At 42.5% G+C, this 17,219-nt stretch overlaps 1 protein-coding gene across 1 annotated transcript in view; it reads left to right on the forward strand.

Moving 5' to 3' along the window:
• The window catches only part of LOC112068471 (dual oxidase 2-like), a 47,611-nt gene extending 32,993 nt beyond the window's left edge, over nucleotides 1–14,618 (forward strand). Inside the window, 17 exon segments of the mRNA XM_070438171.1 lie at nucleotides 163–335; nucleotides 634–809; nucleotides 1,396–1,514; nucleotides 2,034–2,174; nucleotides 3,789–3,899; nucleotides 4,514–4,540; nucleotides 4,543–4,719; nucleotides 5,000–5,184; nucleotides 6,330–6,555; nucleotides 6,829–6,922; nucleotides 8,228–8,403; nucleotides 8,628–8,700; nucleotides 9,968–10,048; nucleotides 11,404–11,582; nucleotides 13,111–13,341; nucleotides 13,638–13,737; nucleotides 14,519–14,618. Of these exon segments, the coding sequence (XP_070294272.1) occupies nucleotides 163–335; nucleotides 634–809; nucleotides 1,396–1,514; nucleotides 2,034–2,174; nucleotides 3,789–3,899; nucleotides 4,514–4,540; nucleotides 4,543–4,719; nucleotides 5,000–5,184; nucleotides 6,330–6,555; nucleotides 6,829–6,922; nucleotides 8,228–8,403; nucleotides 8,628–8,700; nucleotides 9,968–10,048; nucleotides 11,404–11,582; nucleotides 13,111–13,341; nucleotides 13,638–13,737; nucleotides 14,519–14,618 (2,369 nt within the window).
• The last annotated feature ends 2,601 nt before the right edge of the window (nucleotides 14,619–17,219 follow it).

Genomic DNA, 17,219 nt, shown 5'->3' on the forward strand with positions numbered 1-17,219 from the left:
TGATGCATAACAACCACATCATGATGCATAACAACCACATCATAATACATAACAACCACATCATAATGGACTATACCGTTTGACTTTAAGAAAGGTGTGTTTTCAATACAACAATAATACATGATTGAAATTTTACTGATAGTGTTTTTTCTCCCCCACCAGACTACATGTACGGTCCTCTGCGTTTCTCACGGTCAGACCTGGTTGCTCTGACGGTGCAGAGAGGCCGGGACTTTGGCCTGCCCAGCTATAACCAGGTCAGAGAGGGGCTGGGCCTGGCCCCTGTGGGGAGGTGGGGAGACGTAAACCCTCAGCTCAACACCACCAACCCACAGGTATGTTCAGAACGGCTTACGTACTGCTTATAAATGCTTTATGTACGGGATGTGAATGTGTTATTAAATCTTTATGTACTACTGACCATTTAGATTTTAATTGCCAATGATCATGATAGTGTATGTGGTTGTTTTACATCGGTATAAGTCACACAAAATGACTCAAATATAAATGTGACCAGGCAGGGAGAGTTGAGCCAAAGAGAGGGGACTCAAACCACTGGCCAAATATCCTATAATAGAGTGAATAACCTACCATACCCTCTCAATTCCGTCTCTACCTGTTCTGTATCTCTAGTTATTCAGGGACCTATCAGACCTGTATGACGGGGATATCTCTAAACTGGAGCTGTTTCCTGGTGGTCTCCTGGAGTCTGTGGACGGTCCTGGTCAGGTCTTCTCCTCTATCATACTGGATCAGTTTGACCGMATCAGGAACGGGGACCGCTTCTGGTTCGAGAACACACAAAATGGGTAGGAAGGAATGAAAAATATGTAAATATGTAATGTAAAATATACACATCATACATACATTCATTAATCGTATGAAACTGTTACTATCATTTGAACCTCGATTTATTTCCTGGCTTTCTCACGTTCGTTCATTCTGAAAAGGAGGTCAGCTCCCACTCAGCCCATGCCAAAGCTCTTCTCTGTCCTGGCACCCCGATGGTGGAACCAGCTCCCACTCAGCCCATGCCAAAGCTCTTCTCTGTCCTGGCACCCATCAGCTTTGAACTGAGGAAACAAGACTTTTGTCAGTTTTGATCAGCTTTGAACTGAGGAAACACAAAACTACTGTCATTTAGGATCAGCTGTGAACTGAGGAAACACAAAACTACTGTCATTTATGATCAGCTTTGAACTGAGGAAACACAAAACTACTGTCATTTAGGATCAGCTGTGAACTGAGGAAACACACGACTTCTGTCAGTTTTGATCAACTTTGAACTGAGGAAATATTAAACTGCTGTCATTTATGATCAGCTTTGATTCACTGTTTGGGTGATACAATCATAACATTTCCAGTCAATCTGACCTCTCCTGTTTGTTCCTCTAGGTTGTTCACAGCTGAGGAGCTGCAGGCCCTTCGGAACACAACCTTTCATGACGTCATTACAGCAGTCACCAGTGCAGAGGCTGAGGACGTACAGAGGAAAGTCTTCTTCTGGARGGATGGTAAAGCTCATTTCCTTCCTAAAGTTTCTGTGGTTGGCCAATAAATTATAGTGTTCTCAGCAACTCAAACAATAAAGATAACAATGTTAGTAATATAGTCTTAGTAAGATAGTAATCTATGACAGTATTCACTGTAAGTCATAAATGTTGACTGTACGTGCTGCTGGAACGGTAACTAGTTTCTCTGTCTACGTGCCTCCCTGTCTGTTTGCCTGTCTGTCACGCTGTCTGTTTCCCTGCCTGCCTACCTGTCTCCCTGCCCGTCTCTCTGGCTGCCTGTCTGGCTGCCTGTCTGTCTGTCTGTCTGCCTGCCTACCTGTCTCCCTGCCTGTCTCTCTGCCTATCTGCCTGTTTGTCTCTCTGCCTGCCTGCCTCCCTGCCTGCCTACCTGTTTTCGTCTGTCTGTCTGTCTGTCTGTCTGTCTGTTCTTGTCTGTCTTCTGTCTGTCTGTTCTGTCTGTCTGTCTGTTTCTCCCTACCTTCTGGCTGCCTGCCTGTCTTGCCTGTCTGTCTGTTACAGGTGACCCTTGCCCCCAGCCTTCTCAGGTCACGACCTCTGAGCTCCACCCCTGCACCAACGCCACCAAGCTCAACTACTTTGACGACGGAAGCAAAGCTGGCTTTGGCATCTCAGTCATCTGCCTGTTCCTCTTTCCTGTTGGTCAGTATCTGACGTTAACCAATCAGAATCCACAAGCAAAAGGCCTTGATTTTATAATTCTAACATTAGATTATTCAAATAAGTAATACAAATTTCCAAACTTATTTTTGTTTTGTTTTATAGCACTTTAAAATGCACCAGGGCTAATTTTGTTAGCATTTAAACAAAATGTATTAAGGAAACACTATCCCTTATGTCCAGCTAATGGTGCAGAACAGTGATTCCAATGTTTTTTCAGAATATTGACAACATAAATCGATCTCAAGGGGATTAGCCATCAGTGACGCAGTTGACAACAGATACTCAATACAGAGATTTTTTTTTTGTCTCTAAAAAATACAAGTAATATACAAACATTTGTAAAATATAGAAAATGATTCATTTGAAAATCCCCAATAAAAATAACCATTCTATCAGACAACATTCTGACAGAGTTGGTGTTTTACATAGTTGGCGTGGGAAAAAATGACATTTTTTCTTCTTCATTCAAGTGGTATACACAGTAGCAATGTAGTTTTGTCTCAGTTGCTTTCTGACTCTAAAACGGAATTAAATTGTAACATATTTAAAACAGTATTCATATTCTATCTTAATCTATCAGGCAGGTGGAGTTAACAGTTTATGGTTGTGACCAGGGTGATTCCAATATTGTTTTAAATCGATCAAAAATAGAGAACTGCTCTTGTTGCACTCCATGTAATGAGGACGTGAATAAGGGGTCCTTATGTCATAGCTGGCCCTGCTCATTCCTGATTGATTTAGGATTTCTGACAAATCTGACGGACTAAACCAAATCTCCGGACACATCTTTTAGGAATCAACATTTTTAGAGAAATATTCTTTAAAATCACAGAGGACTATTGCAAGAAACTAAACATGCTATTTTCTCAGTTAATATCCATTTTTGCCAGTTAAAAAAACAACATGTAAACACTTTTTTTTGGGAAAGTTTGAAATTGGTATCCATTGCTCCAGACAAGGGCATTTCCAGGCTGTCACGCCCTGACCATAGAGAGCTGTTTATTCTCTATGTTGGTTAGGTCGGGGTGTGATTAAGGGTGGGTTATCTAGGTGATTATGTTTCTATGTTGACCTGGTATGGTTCCCAATCAGAGGCAGCTGTTTGTCATTGTCTCTGACCGGGGATCATATTTAGGCAGCCATTTCCCCTTTGTGCTTTGTGGGATCTTGACTTTGTATAGTTGCCTGTGAGCACTATAGCAGCGTCACGTTTCGTGATTTATTGTTTTGTTTTGCTGTGTGAGTTTCACCTAGTAATAAAAAGACGCTGCGCTTTGGTCCAGTTATTATGACGAGCGTGACACACGCATAGAGCTGACATGGAAATGAATCATATTCAAAGTATTGAGAAAATTCCCAAAACAAATATTTTCCCTTGTACAATTCTCCTAAATGTACATTTTAACATCAAATAATCAAATAACCATTGTGATTGCTACAGTATAATTGTTCTGTTGATTGTGGTACCCTCATAGTGAGCTTCTTCATGGCTCTTGCGGAGGCCTACTTAGAGAGACATAGCATATCATCAACCCTATTATAAGAGTTACCAGTGATTCTCTGATGACTACTGTCCATGTGTTCCCCTGCCAGTGAGCTTCCTCATGGCTCTTGTGGTGGCCCACTTCAGAAAATCCAAGTTTAAGAAGTTCCAGAAGAGAGGGCCTGACGACACAACAGAGGAACCTGCTCCTGGAATCACAGGTGTGTGTGTGTGTGTGTGTATACAGTACATGCATGTACATGGTCTGTGTTATGACAGAATCGTCACTCTCTGTGTAGAACGGGTGTGCTTTTCTCTTTTCACACTACTGRGCCGAGCCAAGCTGAGCTGGACTGAGCTGGCCTGGTTACGCATCCACCATAGCTGCTGCTAGAACTATGCTGGGAAGGACAATGTCAACAGAACATATCAGAGCCATCAGAATATCATTTGGATAGTGTGAAAATTGTAATATGTCTGATGTCCATCTCTCACCCCCTTCTGTCTCTCTCTCTCTCTCTCCCCCCTTCTCTCTCATTCTCTTCCCACTTCTCTCTCGCTCTCTATTCTCATCTCACCCCCTTCTCTCTCTCATCTTCATCTTTCACCTCCTTCTCTCTCTCACTCTCACCCCCTTCTCTCTCTCTCATCTCTTCCCACTTCTCTCTCTCATCTCTTCCCACTTCTCTCTCTCATTTCTCACCCCTTCTCTCTCTTGCTCTCATCTCTCATCTCTTCCCACATCTCTCTCTCTCTGTGTCTCTCTCTCTGTGTCTCTCTCTCTGTGTCTCTCTCTCTCTTTCCTCTCCTCTCTCTCTCCTCTCCTCTCCTCTAGCCTGTGAGTGGCAGGGCCCTAAGATGCCCCATTTCCAGTCAGTCTGTTGATCGATGATAGGAGGAAACTCCAGGTGTTTGACCAGTCTGGACCCGCTCTACGGTCACTCAGCCTGGGTACCCAGACCCACCTGGATGTCCTGCTGTCCAGTAACAATTACCGCAGGGCTCTGCTGATGAAAGTACCCAAAGAGTTTGACCTGGTGAGTAGATGGGGTGGTATGATTGTGCGTGTGTTTGTTTACTCGTGTTTACTGATTTGTTTCTTGTGTTTACTGATTTTTTTCTTGTGTATACTGATTTGTTTACTCTTGTTTACTGATTTGTTTACTCTTGTTACTGATTCGTTTACCTTTATTTACTCATTTGTTTACTCTTGTGTTTCATGTGCCTCTCATTTGTTCGTCTTCACTGTTAGATGTTTCCATGCCAATCCCTGTGTGTGTGTGTGTGACTGTGATCTCTGTTTGTTGGGGTCTGTCCCCAGGTGCTGTACTTGAGGACGAGGGCCAGCGTGGAGAGTTTGTTCGGCACCTTCGCTCTGAGGTGACAGACTGTGGACAGGTGCTGGTTGTGAGGGACATGACAGAGAAGGAGCTACTGAGAGAGGCAGTGACCAGAGACCAGAGAGCTCAGATAGTAGAGAACTTCATCAGGAGTGCCTTTGCCAAGGTACTGGAATATATGGGTGATTTAGGAGATGCTTTACTGTAATATTGTGATTTAGGAGACGTTTACTGTAATATGGGGATTTAGGAGACGTTTACTGTAATATGGTGATTTAGCAGACATTTACTGTAATATGGAGATTTAGGAGACGTTTACTGTAATATGGTGATTTAGGAGACGTTTACTGTAATATGGTGATTTACGCAGACATTTACTGTAATAGGGGACGTAGGAGACGTTTACTGTAATATGGTGATTTAGCAGACATTTACTGTAATATGGAGATTTAGGAGACGTTTACTGTAAAATGGAGATTTAGGAAATGTTTACTGTAATTTAGGAGACGCTTTTATCCAATGTCACATTGGGTTAGATCCACAACCCTGGTACACCGTATGGACAGTGCCAGTTTACGTGGCCCATGCAGGAATTGAACCCACAACCCCAGTATTGTTAACACCATTTTTTGTTTTATTTAACTAGGCAAGTCAGTTAAGAACAAATTCTTATTTACAATGACGGCCTAGAAACAGTGGGTTAACTGACTTGTTCAGGGGCAGAGCGACAGATTTTTAGCTTGTCAGCTCGGGGATTTGATCTAGCAACCTTTTAGTAACTAGCTAACACCAGACACAGATGAAGACCTAGCTAGCCAGTAACTAGCTAACACCAGGCACAGATGAAGACCTAGCTAGCCAGTAACTAGCTAAGACCAGACACAGATGAAGACCTAGCTAGCCAGTAACTAGCTAACACCAGACACAGATGAAGACCTAGCTAGCCAGTAACTAGCAAACACCAGACACAGACGCTCTAACCACTAGGCTACCTGCCACCCCTCTAACCTACTGAGCCATTCAACGAGACCACCATTAACAATCACAATGGCACCATGCTGACATGTGCAATGTAATCCATTGCAGTTACTAGTTACCTGTCCAAAATTGACATCAGTAACTTTAGGATTACCCAAATTTAGGATCATAATCTGATTACTTTCAGTGAGCGGATCATGGTGGTAAACGCCAATGCCATCCTCCTGTCTTTCATGTTGACGAAACGGTCTATCACTCATATGTATTGGCTCAATGGGACAACCCGGTTAAATAAAGGTTAAAAAAATATATACATCCATCCCCACCCTATAGGTCCTGGAGATAGAGAATTGTGATGCCAGGGACATGAGTGGTGCGTCCTGTAGGAAGACCCGCGAAGCCCTGGAGACTGAGCTGACAGGAACTGARTTTGCCGACGCTCTGGCACTCAAACCGGACTCKCTCTTTGTYGACTCCATGTTCACGCTGGCCGACAAGGACGGAAACGGATACCTCTCCTTCCAGGAGTTCCTTGATGTCATMGTMATTTTCATGAAAGGTGAGTCCAGGGTAGGTTTCCATTTCAATTCTAGTCAATTCAGAAAGTAAACCAAATTCCAAATYCAGATTTTACTMATTGAAAAGCATTGAAGATAATTGGATATTCAGTGTACTTCCTGAATYGACTGGAATTGAAGTGGAATTGATCCCAACCCTGRAGTCCGGAGGTCGTGTTTATTAGGCAACAAACAGAAGACAACTGACTGAAACAGGAATTGTCCAATAAGAAACACAGATTTTGTACTGATATTCCACTGTGTTGTTTGTCCAGGTTCTCCCGAGGAAAAGTCTAAACTGATGTTCTCGATGCACGACATCGATGGGGACGGTTTCTTATCGAAAGATGATTTTTCCAGGCTGCTCAGGTTAGCACTGTTATCAATTCACTTAAAAGGTCCCGAACAGTCATTCTGATTCCCATGTAAAATATCACTCATAATATTTTTTTTTGGGGGGAAAGAAATGCTCAAGATTTGAGAAAAAGTACTTCTCTCTCATGGCTAACTACCAGGAAGTTTGAAAAGAAAAGCTGAGTGGGCGGGGGAGTTTATAGTCATGACCTCACCTTGACTGGCAGCTTTGTCAAGACGGAGTGAACAGTGGTGCTGTAAAATCATCTCAAGCTAATTTGGTRAWACACAAAGCAATTGCATCAATGATGTATATTTTTGTAATACATCTCCTGTTTAGCATGTCTCTTGTGATGCGGTTCACAGCAGCACTGACAGATGTGTTGACATGACAACTGCGTCAAAGTTTTGAACAACACTTTCCCCCCCCTTTTGTACCATGCTGGCTGAAGGCCTAGCTAGCCAGTAACTAGCTAACACCAGACACAGATGAAGACCTAGCTAGCCAGTAACTAGCTAACACCAGACACAGATGAAGNCAGTAACTAGCTAACACCAGACACAGATGAAGACCTAGCTAGCCAGTAACTAGCTAACACCAGACACAGATGAAGGCCTAGCTAGCCAGTAACTAGCTAACACCAGACACAGATGAAGACCTAGCTAGCCAGTAACTAGCTAACACCAGACACAGATGAAGCGGAGACATATAAGTATCTTTRCCATAAATGAATAGTGTAAACATTTAATTATTTGCTACAGTAAGATTTTGGCACCATTAGAGTAGCTATCTATCTATATAATCCACGCCCCTCCTCCTCCAATGTTGGTTACAAGGTGGTACTTATTTAAATTAGGTAAGAGAATATCATGTTACCATTGGTTAACAATTTTATTTATTTAAATAAAGGTTAAATAAAAATAAAATAAATTGGTGTATTAAAATGACAGTTACTATCCCCTTAGTAATCCCGCCTCCTGAATCCAAGTGTTTGACATGGGGGGGGAGGAGGGCGACCAGTAACATTATAGTCAAACTTGATCAGTGTAGAAGCAACAGTCATTTTTCATACTTTGGGTCATCATACTTTGATCTGTTTCATCCAAATATCATCCAATTTCATGAAAAACATTGTCTCTTGAAGGGACATTACACTCAGACCTCAATAGCCACCGTCTGTCAAAGTACGTCCACATTCCATGCCATCTGTTTTGTAGATCCAGCTCTATGCGCAATCCAAAATGAATGAAAAAGATAAGCACCGTATAATGGATTCTCCGGCCGTCTTAACTCCGGCCATCTTGTGGTCTGTTCTGCAGGTCGTTCATAGAGATCTCCAGCAGTCTTCTGTCTAAGAGCCAGGCTGAGGAGGCCATCGAGGCAATGTTGGAGGCCGCAGGTTTCGAGAACAAGAAACAGATTACCTGGGAGGACTTCCACTTCCTGCTCCGGGACCACGAGAAGACACTGACCTTCGCTCAGCTTAACATCAAAGGTGACAAAGGCTGGAGAAGGCCGACCAGAGACACAAAATACTCTCAAGGCTTCTGCAAAGGCCAACCAGAGACACAAAATACTCTCAAGACTTCTGCAAAGGCCGACCAGAGACACAAAATACTCTCAAAGGCTTCTGCAAAGGCCAACCAGAGATACAAAATACTCTCAAGACTTCTGCAAAGCTTCTTTTTTTTCTTCTTCTAATGTTATGTATCTCTGCAGGGATGGAGAAGGAGGGGGGAAACAAACTGAGTCGACACCAGCATGTGTCTTTCATCATCCCAGAGAGGAACAGGTAAGATAATAACACCAGCCCGTGTCTTTCATCACCCCAGAGAGGAAAAGGTAAGATAATAACACCAGCNCCCAGAGAGGAACAGGTAAGATAATAACACCAGCCCGTGTCTTTCATCACCCCAGAGAGGAACAGGTAAGATAATAACACCAGCCCGTGTCTTTCATCATCCCAGAGAGGAACAGGTAAGAAAATAATGTAATGAACATGAGGGGAGACAGAGAGCTGGTTTCAAGCACAGGGCACAGCAGGTGTTTATTGCAAAGGACCACAGGAGGAGGCAGGTAGCTGGGTCAGCAGAAGGTCATACACAGGGGTCCTAAAGGGCAACAGTACAGGCAGGGAAAAGGCTAGTAACGTAGTCTGGGAGATCAGGCAATAGGTAGGTAACAGGAAATCCGATAGGTTAAAGTACAGGCATGGAATAGGCGTCGTTAGTGAGGCAGGCAAAAACTATCATACACGGGAGGAGTAACTCACAGGAAACCAATCGCTCTGACAGACATGTGTCACAAAACAAACAATACCTCACAGTGATGAGGTGYAAAGAACTGAACTAAATAGTGTTTGATAATGACCTACAGGTGTGTGAACAGGTGATCAGAATTCAGGTGATTGGGATCTGGAGAGGGAGATGCGTTCAGGGGATCTACGTGTTTGAGAGTGTGAGCTGGAAAGTGGGCTGGAAAGTGAGCTGCGTTCAGGGGATCTACGTGTTTGAGAGTGTGGGCTGGAAAGTGGGCTGGAAAGTGAGCTGCGTTCAGGGGATCTACGTGTTTTGAGGGAGTGAGTTGGAAGCTGACGTTACAAATAACACCAGCCCGTTTTCTTTCATCACCCTGGAGAGGAACAGGTAAGATAACAACATTAGAATAGAGGAAGAGAATAACTTAGTAACGAGGATACACCCTTATGAGAGAACTGAGAGAGAAACAAAACATTGATTTGATTGATTGAAAAAATGCACTCTTCATTGCATGGTMATTTACTGTATTTCACAATCTCCATTCACCAAGATCTCGATAGTCATGCTCTTATCAGGGTGTGAATGTGGACATGATGATGATTTACTTCACGGCATGACGATGACTACCTTTTTCCAACTAACCTGTTATATTACTATTACGACGACTATTACGATTATTTCTACAAGTTATTTTAATTACTCCACCCTTGTCTGCTGATATGATTAAGCATCCGTTTTCAAACGTCGGCCTGCAGGCCTCATGCTCTTTATTTAAAAACTGTAATGTCTTCTCTTTCTTAGCTCACCCACAGAAGGGGACACACAGTTCTCCAACAGCCCGGGGAAAGACGGGCAGGAACTTCGCAGACGACAAGGGAAAAGGTAAGTTCTCTAGGGTTGGGGAATTTCCAACCGGATGCTACTGATGTCACTACCAGAGATCACATCAATCATGCTGTTGATGTCATACAGAGATCCACGATTCCAACCCTCGATGCTGCTGATGTCAGTACCAAAGATCACATTTTCAACCTATTCGGCTCATGGTGTCAGCTGACCGAGAGATCACATTCACAACCTCATGCTGCTCATGTCACTACCCAGAGATCAATTCAACCTCATGCTGCTCATTCACTACTCAGAACACATTCGAACTCATGCTGCTCTCGTCAGCACAGAGATCAATCAACGCTCCATGCGCTCATTGTCACTGCCAGAAGATCACAGCAATCAAAACCTCATGCTGCTGGATGTCACTACCAGAGATCGGAATTTCAATCTCATGCTCGATGTAGTACCAGAGATCGCATTCAACCCTCATGGCGTGCTAGTCACGTACTAGAGATCACATTCAACCGCAATGCTGCCTGTCACTACCAGAGATCACATCCAACCTCATGCTGCTCATGTCACTACCAGACTTCTCCTCACGTGTTTTCATTTTTCTCTTTTCTTTATTGACAGATTTTCTCATGACATTCTCGCATGGCTTTCTAATAATWWMAAAAAATCTATTTACATAAAGTTCATTAAGTCCTTATACAGTAGGTTGATACCAGTAGTGGTAATGGTTGTTGTGCTTACCTGTATGTACAGTATTCTGTTTCAAGGAAGTGAAGCAGAKTGATACCAGTAATTATGGGTTTACCATTGTTACCTCGGGTTGTTTGCYTTGTGGTTGACCTCATGTCTGGTATCTAGAGTTGTCCACCCAGTGATGCAACCAGCCTCTACTTAACGCCATTATCAGATAAAACTAGACTTGAGTCTGAGTTCCTTAAATATATTGATGATGGTACGATGGTTTTACCACGGAGCACAGCACTTACACTCTATCTATCCTGTGTCTTCGTTATATCACTAACGCACAGTAATACCTTTTAACATTTAATTATTGCCCTGAAGGGGAATCCAGCCTGAACCTCACCCGGATGTTCTGTTGTTTTTACCCACTGTCCTTATGATTTATTTKTATTGTCCTTGCTAACTCTGACTCATCCATTGTATTCATTGATTGCTGCATTGCTGTAACATAAAAGTTAAAAAAGGTCGCAATAGTGCTTTGTTGAAGGAGCTTTCTCTTAAACGTGTTCAGCAATAAATGCCATTGAAGTGAATTATGCTACGGCCTGAACCTTCTTTGGTAGTTTCAGTTCAATAAATTATGTTGTGGGACAATGAAGCTTTTCTCAGTCTAAACCACTGCAAATTACTTCCTCCTTCCTCCTCCCATGCAGATCGGGCCTCCAGAGTCCTAAGGTCTACGTGAAGCCTAAGAAGGAGCGTTACAACAGGAGCCCCATCCAGCAGAAGATCCAGCAATTCAAACGCTTCGTAGAGAACTACCGTCGCCACATTGTTTGCTTCACTATCGTCTATGGCATCACAGCCGGAGTGGCTCTGGAGAGATGCTACTGTAAGTTCTCATCTCATCTTCTCTTGTCTTCTCTGGTCTTGTCTTCTCTCATCTTCTCTTGTCTTCTCTTGTTTTCTCTTGTCTTCTCTGGTCTTCTCTTGTCTTCTCTCATCTTCTCTGGTCTTCTCTTGTCTTCTCTCATCTTGTCTTGTCTTGTCTTGTCTTCTCTTGTCTTCTCTCATCTTCTCTTGTCGTTTCTTGTTTTCTCTTGTCTTCTCATCTTCTCTCATCTTCTCTTGTCTTCTCTCATCTTCTCTTGTCTTCTCTTGTTTTCTCTTGTCTTGTCTTCTCTTGTCTTCTCTCATCTTCTCTTGTTGTCTCTTGTTTTCTCTTGTCTTCTCATCTTCTCTTGTCTTCTCTCATCTTCTCTTGTCTTCTCTTGTTTTCTCTTGTCTTGTCTTGTCTTCTCTTGTCTTCTCTCATCTTCTCTTGTCGTCTCTTGTTTTCTCTTGTCTTCTCTCGTCTTTTCTTGTCTTCTCTGGTCTTGTCTTCTCTGGTCTTCTCTTGTCTTCTCTCGTCTTCTCTTGTTTTCTCTCATCTTCTCTTGTTTTCTCTTGTCTTCTTCTGTCTTTTCTTGTCTTCTCTGGTCTTCTCTCGTCTTGTCTCGTCTTCTCTCGTCTTGTCTTCTCTTATCTTCTTTTCTATTATTTTCTCTTGTCTTCTCTCATCTTCTCTCATCTTCTCTTGTCTTCCCTCATCTTATCTTCTCTGGTCTTCTCTGGTCTTGTCTTCTCTCGTCTTCTCTGGTCTTGTCTTCTCTCATCTTGTCTCGTCTTCTCTCATCTTGTCTTCTCTTGTCTTCTTTTCTATTATGTTCTCTTCTGTCTGTTCTTCTGTTTTGGGAGTTAGCTGGCACTTCGTTACAACTGCTATAATATACACTTGATTGATTTGAATTTGAGCTAGCCTGGCTGGTTCCAGATCTKTTTGTGCTGTCTCGCCAACTCCTTTGCTTGTTGTCAAGACAGTACAAACAGATCTGAGACCAGGCTGGGAGTAAACTGTGCCAAGAAGAAGAAGGCTGGGAGTTACCTGTTTAAAAAAGAATCTCAATTCCCAGAACCAAATCAGCTAAGGCGATCACGAGAGACGACTGTTTAGTTGACACAAATGCTTAACTTAATGACATTTTCATAATTTTGTTGATTACTCATGCAATTTTAACTCCATTGCCCTACAAAAGCATCTTATGAATGCTTAGGTACATTTTCCATCACATTACAATAGCTATACTGTATCTGAGTATAAAGGTCTTCTGCCAGCCTTGTATATACCCTGAATCCCAAATCAAGCCCTGGCCCTAATCCTTCCTGTAGATCTAACAGAATGGGATATGTTTAAGCAATATGGTGACGACTTAAACTTACCCTTCTGTTTGGCTGAATTTTTTTGCCATTTTGATTACACTTATCCAATCCCTTCAGATCTACGGGAGTGCCCTAGGAAATCCGAAGGGGCTGAGGGTCTTATTTGGGATTCAGGTAAAACCTGTGGACTAACAGAAACAAACCCCTAGCTGCGTGTTTAGACTATGGTTTGCAGGCATACTCCACGGGTGTGCCGGAGACGTCGGTGGTGGGTATCTTGGTGTCACGCGGTTCGGCGGCGGCCATCTCCTTCCTGTACCCCTACATGCTGCTGACGGTGTGCCGTAACCTCATCACCCTGGGACGAGAGACCTTCCTCAACCAATACATCCCCTTCGACGCCGCTATYGACTTCCACCGCTTCATGGCCATGTCCGCCCTCTTACTCACAGGTCAGAGGTTAGAGGTCAGAGGTTGACACTTCTTAGAGTATCAACACAAAAGGAGGGGTTGACTGGGCGGAATTGGAAAAAAGTCACTCACCAATGTAAAATCCAAAAAATATATTTATATTTTTTGTCTAAATGATTTCACTTGGAGAACTGATGATTTCACTTTTGGGAACTCCTACATTTATGAATACTAGTTCTTCACATCTCATTGTAGTAACACATTTACAACGTGTTTCCAGTTCATGTTATGTTTTGCTCCTGAATTAAACTCCTTCTTCTCCTCCTCTCCTCTTTAGTTGTCCATTCTCTGGGTCATGTGGTTAATGTCTACGTGTTCTCAATCAGTGACCTCAGCATCCTGGCCTGTCTGTTCCCCAAGGTCCTAGTCAACAATGGGTAATGGCATTATTCTGGATTCTTCTCCATTCTTCTGGATTCTTCTCCATTMTTCTGGATTCTTCTCCATTCTTCTGGATTCTTCTCCATTATTCTGGATTCTTCTCCATTCTTCTGGATTCTTCGGGAATATTTTGGGGATTCTTCTCCATTTTCACATGCATGCGTACCTCTTTACATGCATACTCTTGTATCTGAATTGCTATGTGTTGAGTATTTACTATGGGTTGACTATTTACTGTGTGTTGACTATTTACTGTGTGTTGACGAGTTACTATGTTGACTATTTACTATGTTGACTATTTATTATGTTGACTATTCACTGTGTTGACTATTCACTATGTTGACTATTTATTATGTTGACTATTTACTGTGTTGACTATTTACTATGTTGACTATTTATTGTGTTGACTATTTATTGTGTTAACTATTTACTATGTTGACTATTTAYTKTGTTGACTATTTATTGTGTTGACTATTTATTGTGTTGACTATTTACTATGTTGACTATTTATTGTGTTGACTATTTATTGTGTTGACTATTTACTATGTTGACTATTTATTGTGTTGACTATTTATTGTGTTGACTATTTACTATGTTGACTATTTACTGTGTTGACTATTTATTGTGTTGACTATTTATTGTGTTGACTGTTTATTGTGTTGAGTATTTACTGTGTTGAGTATTTACTGTGTTGAGTATTTACTGTGGGTTGACTATTTACTCTGTGTTGACTATTTACAATTAGTTGACTATTTACTATGTATTGGCCATTTGCAGGTCTGAGATGCCGATGAAATGGTCGTGGTGGTTCTTTCAGAGTGTTCCAGGTAGGACAGAATACAAACCATTCCCACCAGTCACAACCGGGCAAAACTAGTTGATGTCATAATTATGTCATTTCAACCTGTTTCTAGTTATAATTTTACATTTACATTTAAGTCATTTAGCAGACGCTCTTATCCAGAGCGACTTACAAATTGGAAAGTTTCATCAGCATATTTCATCTGGTCGGCCCGTGGGGAATGAACCGCACAACCTGGGTTGCAAGGCCAATGCTCTAGCGAACTGCGCACACGGCGACGCACACGGGACCACACGGGAGCATAGATGAAGGCCAATTGCAACAAGTGTTGCCGCTGGGTTTGGCTTTACCCCCAATATTGACGTTAAAGAGCTACGTTATGTTTTCATTCCCGTTGTTCTCGTCAGACCATTATTCATAGGAGACATGAAGGGGACTGCCACGATGGTTATAAGACTATTGTTTGGGTATGGGCTGGTAGGAGTCTACATTTCGTCTATCGGTGCCGCCCCGGTCTTTCGAGCCCGCGCGTCCTCTGCACGCGTGGTCTATCTTTAACTGCTCGTTCGTGCGCCGTCGTCATAAGACGTTACTGCTCCGTCCCGCTCTCACACGTCGTCTGCTCTCTACGAGTCGTTACTTCGCCTCTAGCCGCCCCCGTCGCTTCGTCCTACCTTCCGGTGTTCTATATTCTAGTGTTATGGAGGCGAGACGTTAGAGTAACGTTAGAGGAGGAGCTCCACGTTATAGAGACGTAGCTAGTTTTTACTGCACGTTAGCGATGAGAGTGACTGGCCTAACAATTTAAGAGTAACATTGATGTCATGCCGATCGTAGCACTCATAATAGGTTTAAACCATCGTTAGAGTCCTAGCAATGTTAGGATGCTACTCGCTATAACGTACTGGCTAACGTCTCTCTCTCTAACGTTACTCTAATGTTACTCTAACGTGTCTCTCTCTCTAATGTTCTCTAATGTGTCTGCTTCTCTCTCTAAATGGAGTTCTCTAACGTCTCGTTCGTTCTCTCTAAATGTGTACTCTAATGTGTCTCTCTCTCTCTAATGTTACTCTAACGTCTGCTCTGCTCTCTAACGTTACTCTAATGTTACTCTAACGTGTCTCTCTCTCTAACGTTACTCTAATGTCTCTCTCTCTCTAACGTTACTCTAACGTGTCTCTTCTTTCTAATGTTACTCTAACGTCTCTCTCTCTCTAACGTTACTCGCTTACTCTAATGTCCTCTCTCTAACGTTACTCTAACGTGTCTCTCTCTCTAATGTTACTCTAACGTGTCTCTCTCTAATGTTACTCTAAGACGTGTCTCTCTCTAATGTTACTCTAACGTGCTCTCTCTCTCTAACGTTACTCTAACGTCTCTCTCGTCTCTAATGTTACTCTAACGTGTCTCTCTCTCTAATGTTACTCTAACGTGTCTCTCTCTCTAACGTTACTCTAACGTCTCTCTCTCTCTAATGTTACTCTAACGTGTCTCTCTCTCTCTCTTAACGTACTCTAACGTGTCTCTCTCTGTTACTTCAACATGTCTCTCTCTCTCTAATGTAATGTTACTCAACGTTACTCTAACGTGTCTCTCTCTCTCTCTAATGTTACTCTAACGTGTCTCTCTCTCTCTCTAACGTTACTCTACAGTCTCTCTCGTCTTAACGTTCTCTAACGTGTCTCTCTCAATGTTACTCTAAATGTCTCTCTCTCTCTAACTGTTACTCTAATGTCTCTCTCTCTCTAACGTTACTCTAACGTGTCTCTCTCTCTCCTAACGGTACTCTAACGTGTCCTCTCTCTAATGTTACTCTAACGTGTTCTCTCTCTCTAATGTCTCGCTCAACCGTAACGTCTCTCTCTCTCACGTTACTCTAACGTGTCTCTCTCTCTAAGTAAGGTTACTTTTTCTCTAACGTGTCTTCTCTAACGTAGTTACTCTAACGTGTCTTCTCTCTCCTAATGTGTTCCTCTTATCAAGACCGTGTCTCTCTCTCTCTTAAGTTTACTCTAATGTGTCTCTAACGTGTCTCTCTGTCTAATTTTCACTCTAACATGTCTCCTCTCATCGTCTCTAATGTTACTCTAACGTTTTCTAAGTACACCAGTGCCTGCTCTACATCTCTCTCTCTCTATGTTTACTCTAACGGTGTCTCTCTCTCTCTAATGTTTTACTGCTAAGTGTCTCTCTCTCTCTAACGTGTACTCTAACGTCTCTCTCTCTCTAGACTGGTTACTCTAACGTGTTCTCTCTCTTAACGTTACTCTAACGTGTCTCTGCTCTAAATGTTACTCTAACGTGTCTCTCTCTAATGTTATCTAACGTGTCTCTCTCTCTCTAACGTTACTCTAACGGTAACGTCTCTCTCTCTTAATGTTACTTCTAACGTCTCTCTCTCTCTAATGTTTACTCTAACGTTGTTCTCTCTTAACGTTACTCTAACGTGTTCTCTCTCCTAACGTTACTTCTAACGTCTCTTCTCTCTCTCTAATCGTTACTTCTACGTGTCTCCTCTCTCTAACGTTACGTCTAACGTGTCTCTCTCTAACTGTTACTCTAACGTGTCTCTCTCTGTTACTTATTCTAACATGTGTCTCTCTCTCTCTAATGTTACTCTTAACGGTTCCTCTCTCTCTCTAACGTTACTGTTCTCTAACGTCTCTCTCTCTCTCT

This window comes from Salvelinus sp. IW2-2015, unplaced genomic scaffold (assembly GCF_002910315.2).
Source record: "Salvelinus sp. IW2-2015 unplaced genomic scaffold, ASM291031v2 Un_scaffold537, whole genome shotgun sequence".
Taxonomy (NCBI): Eukaryota; Metazoa; Chordata; class Actinopteri; order Salmoniformes; family Salmonidae; genus Salvelinus; species Salvelinus sp. IW2-2015.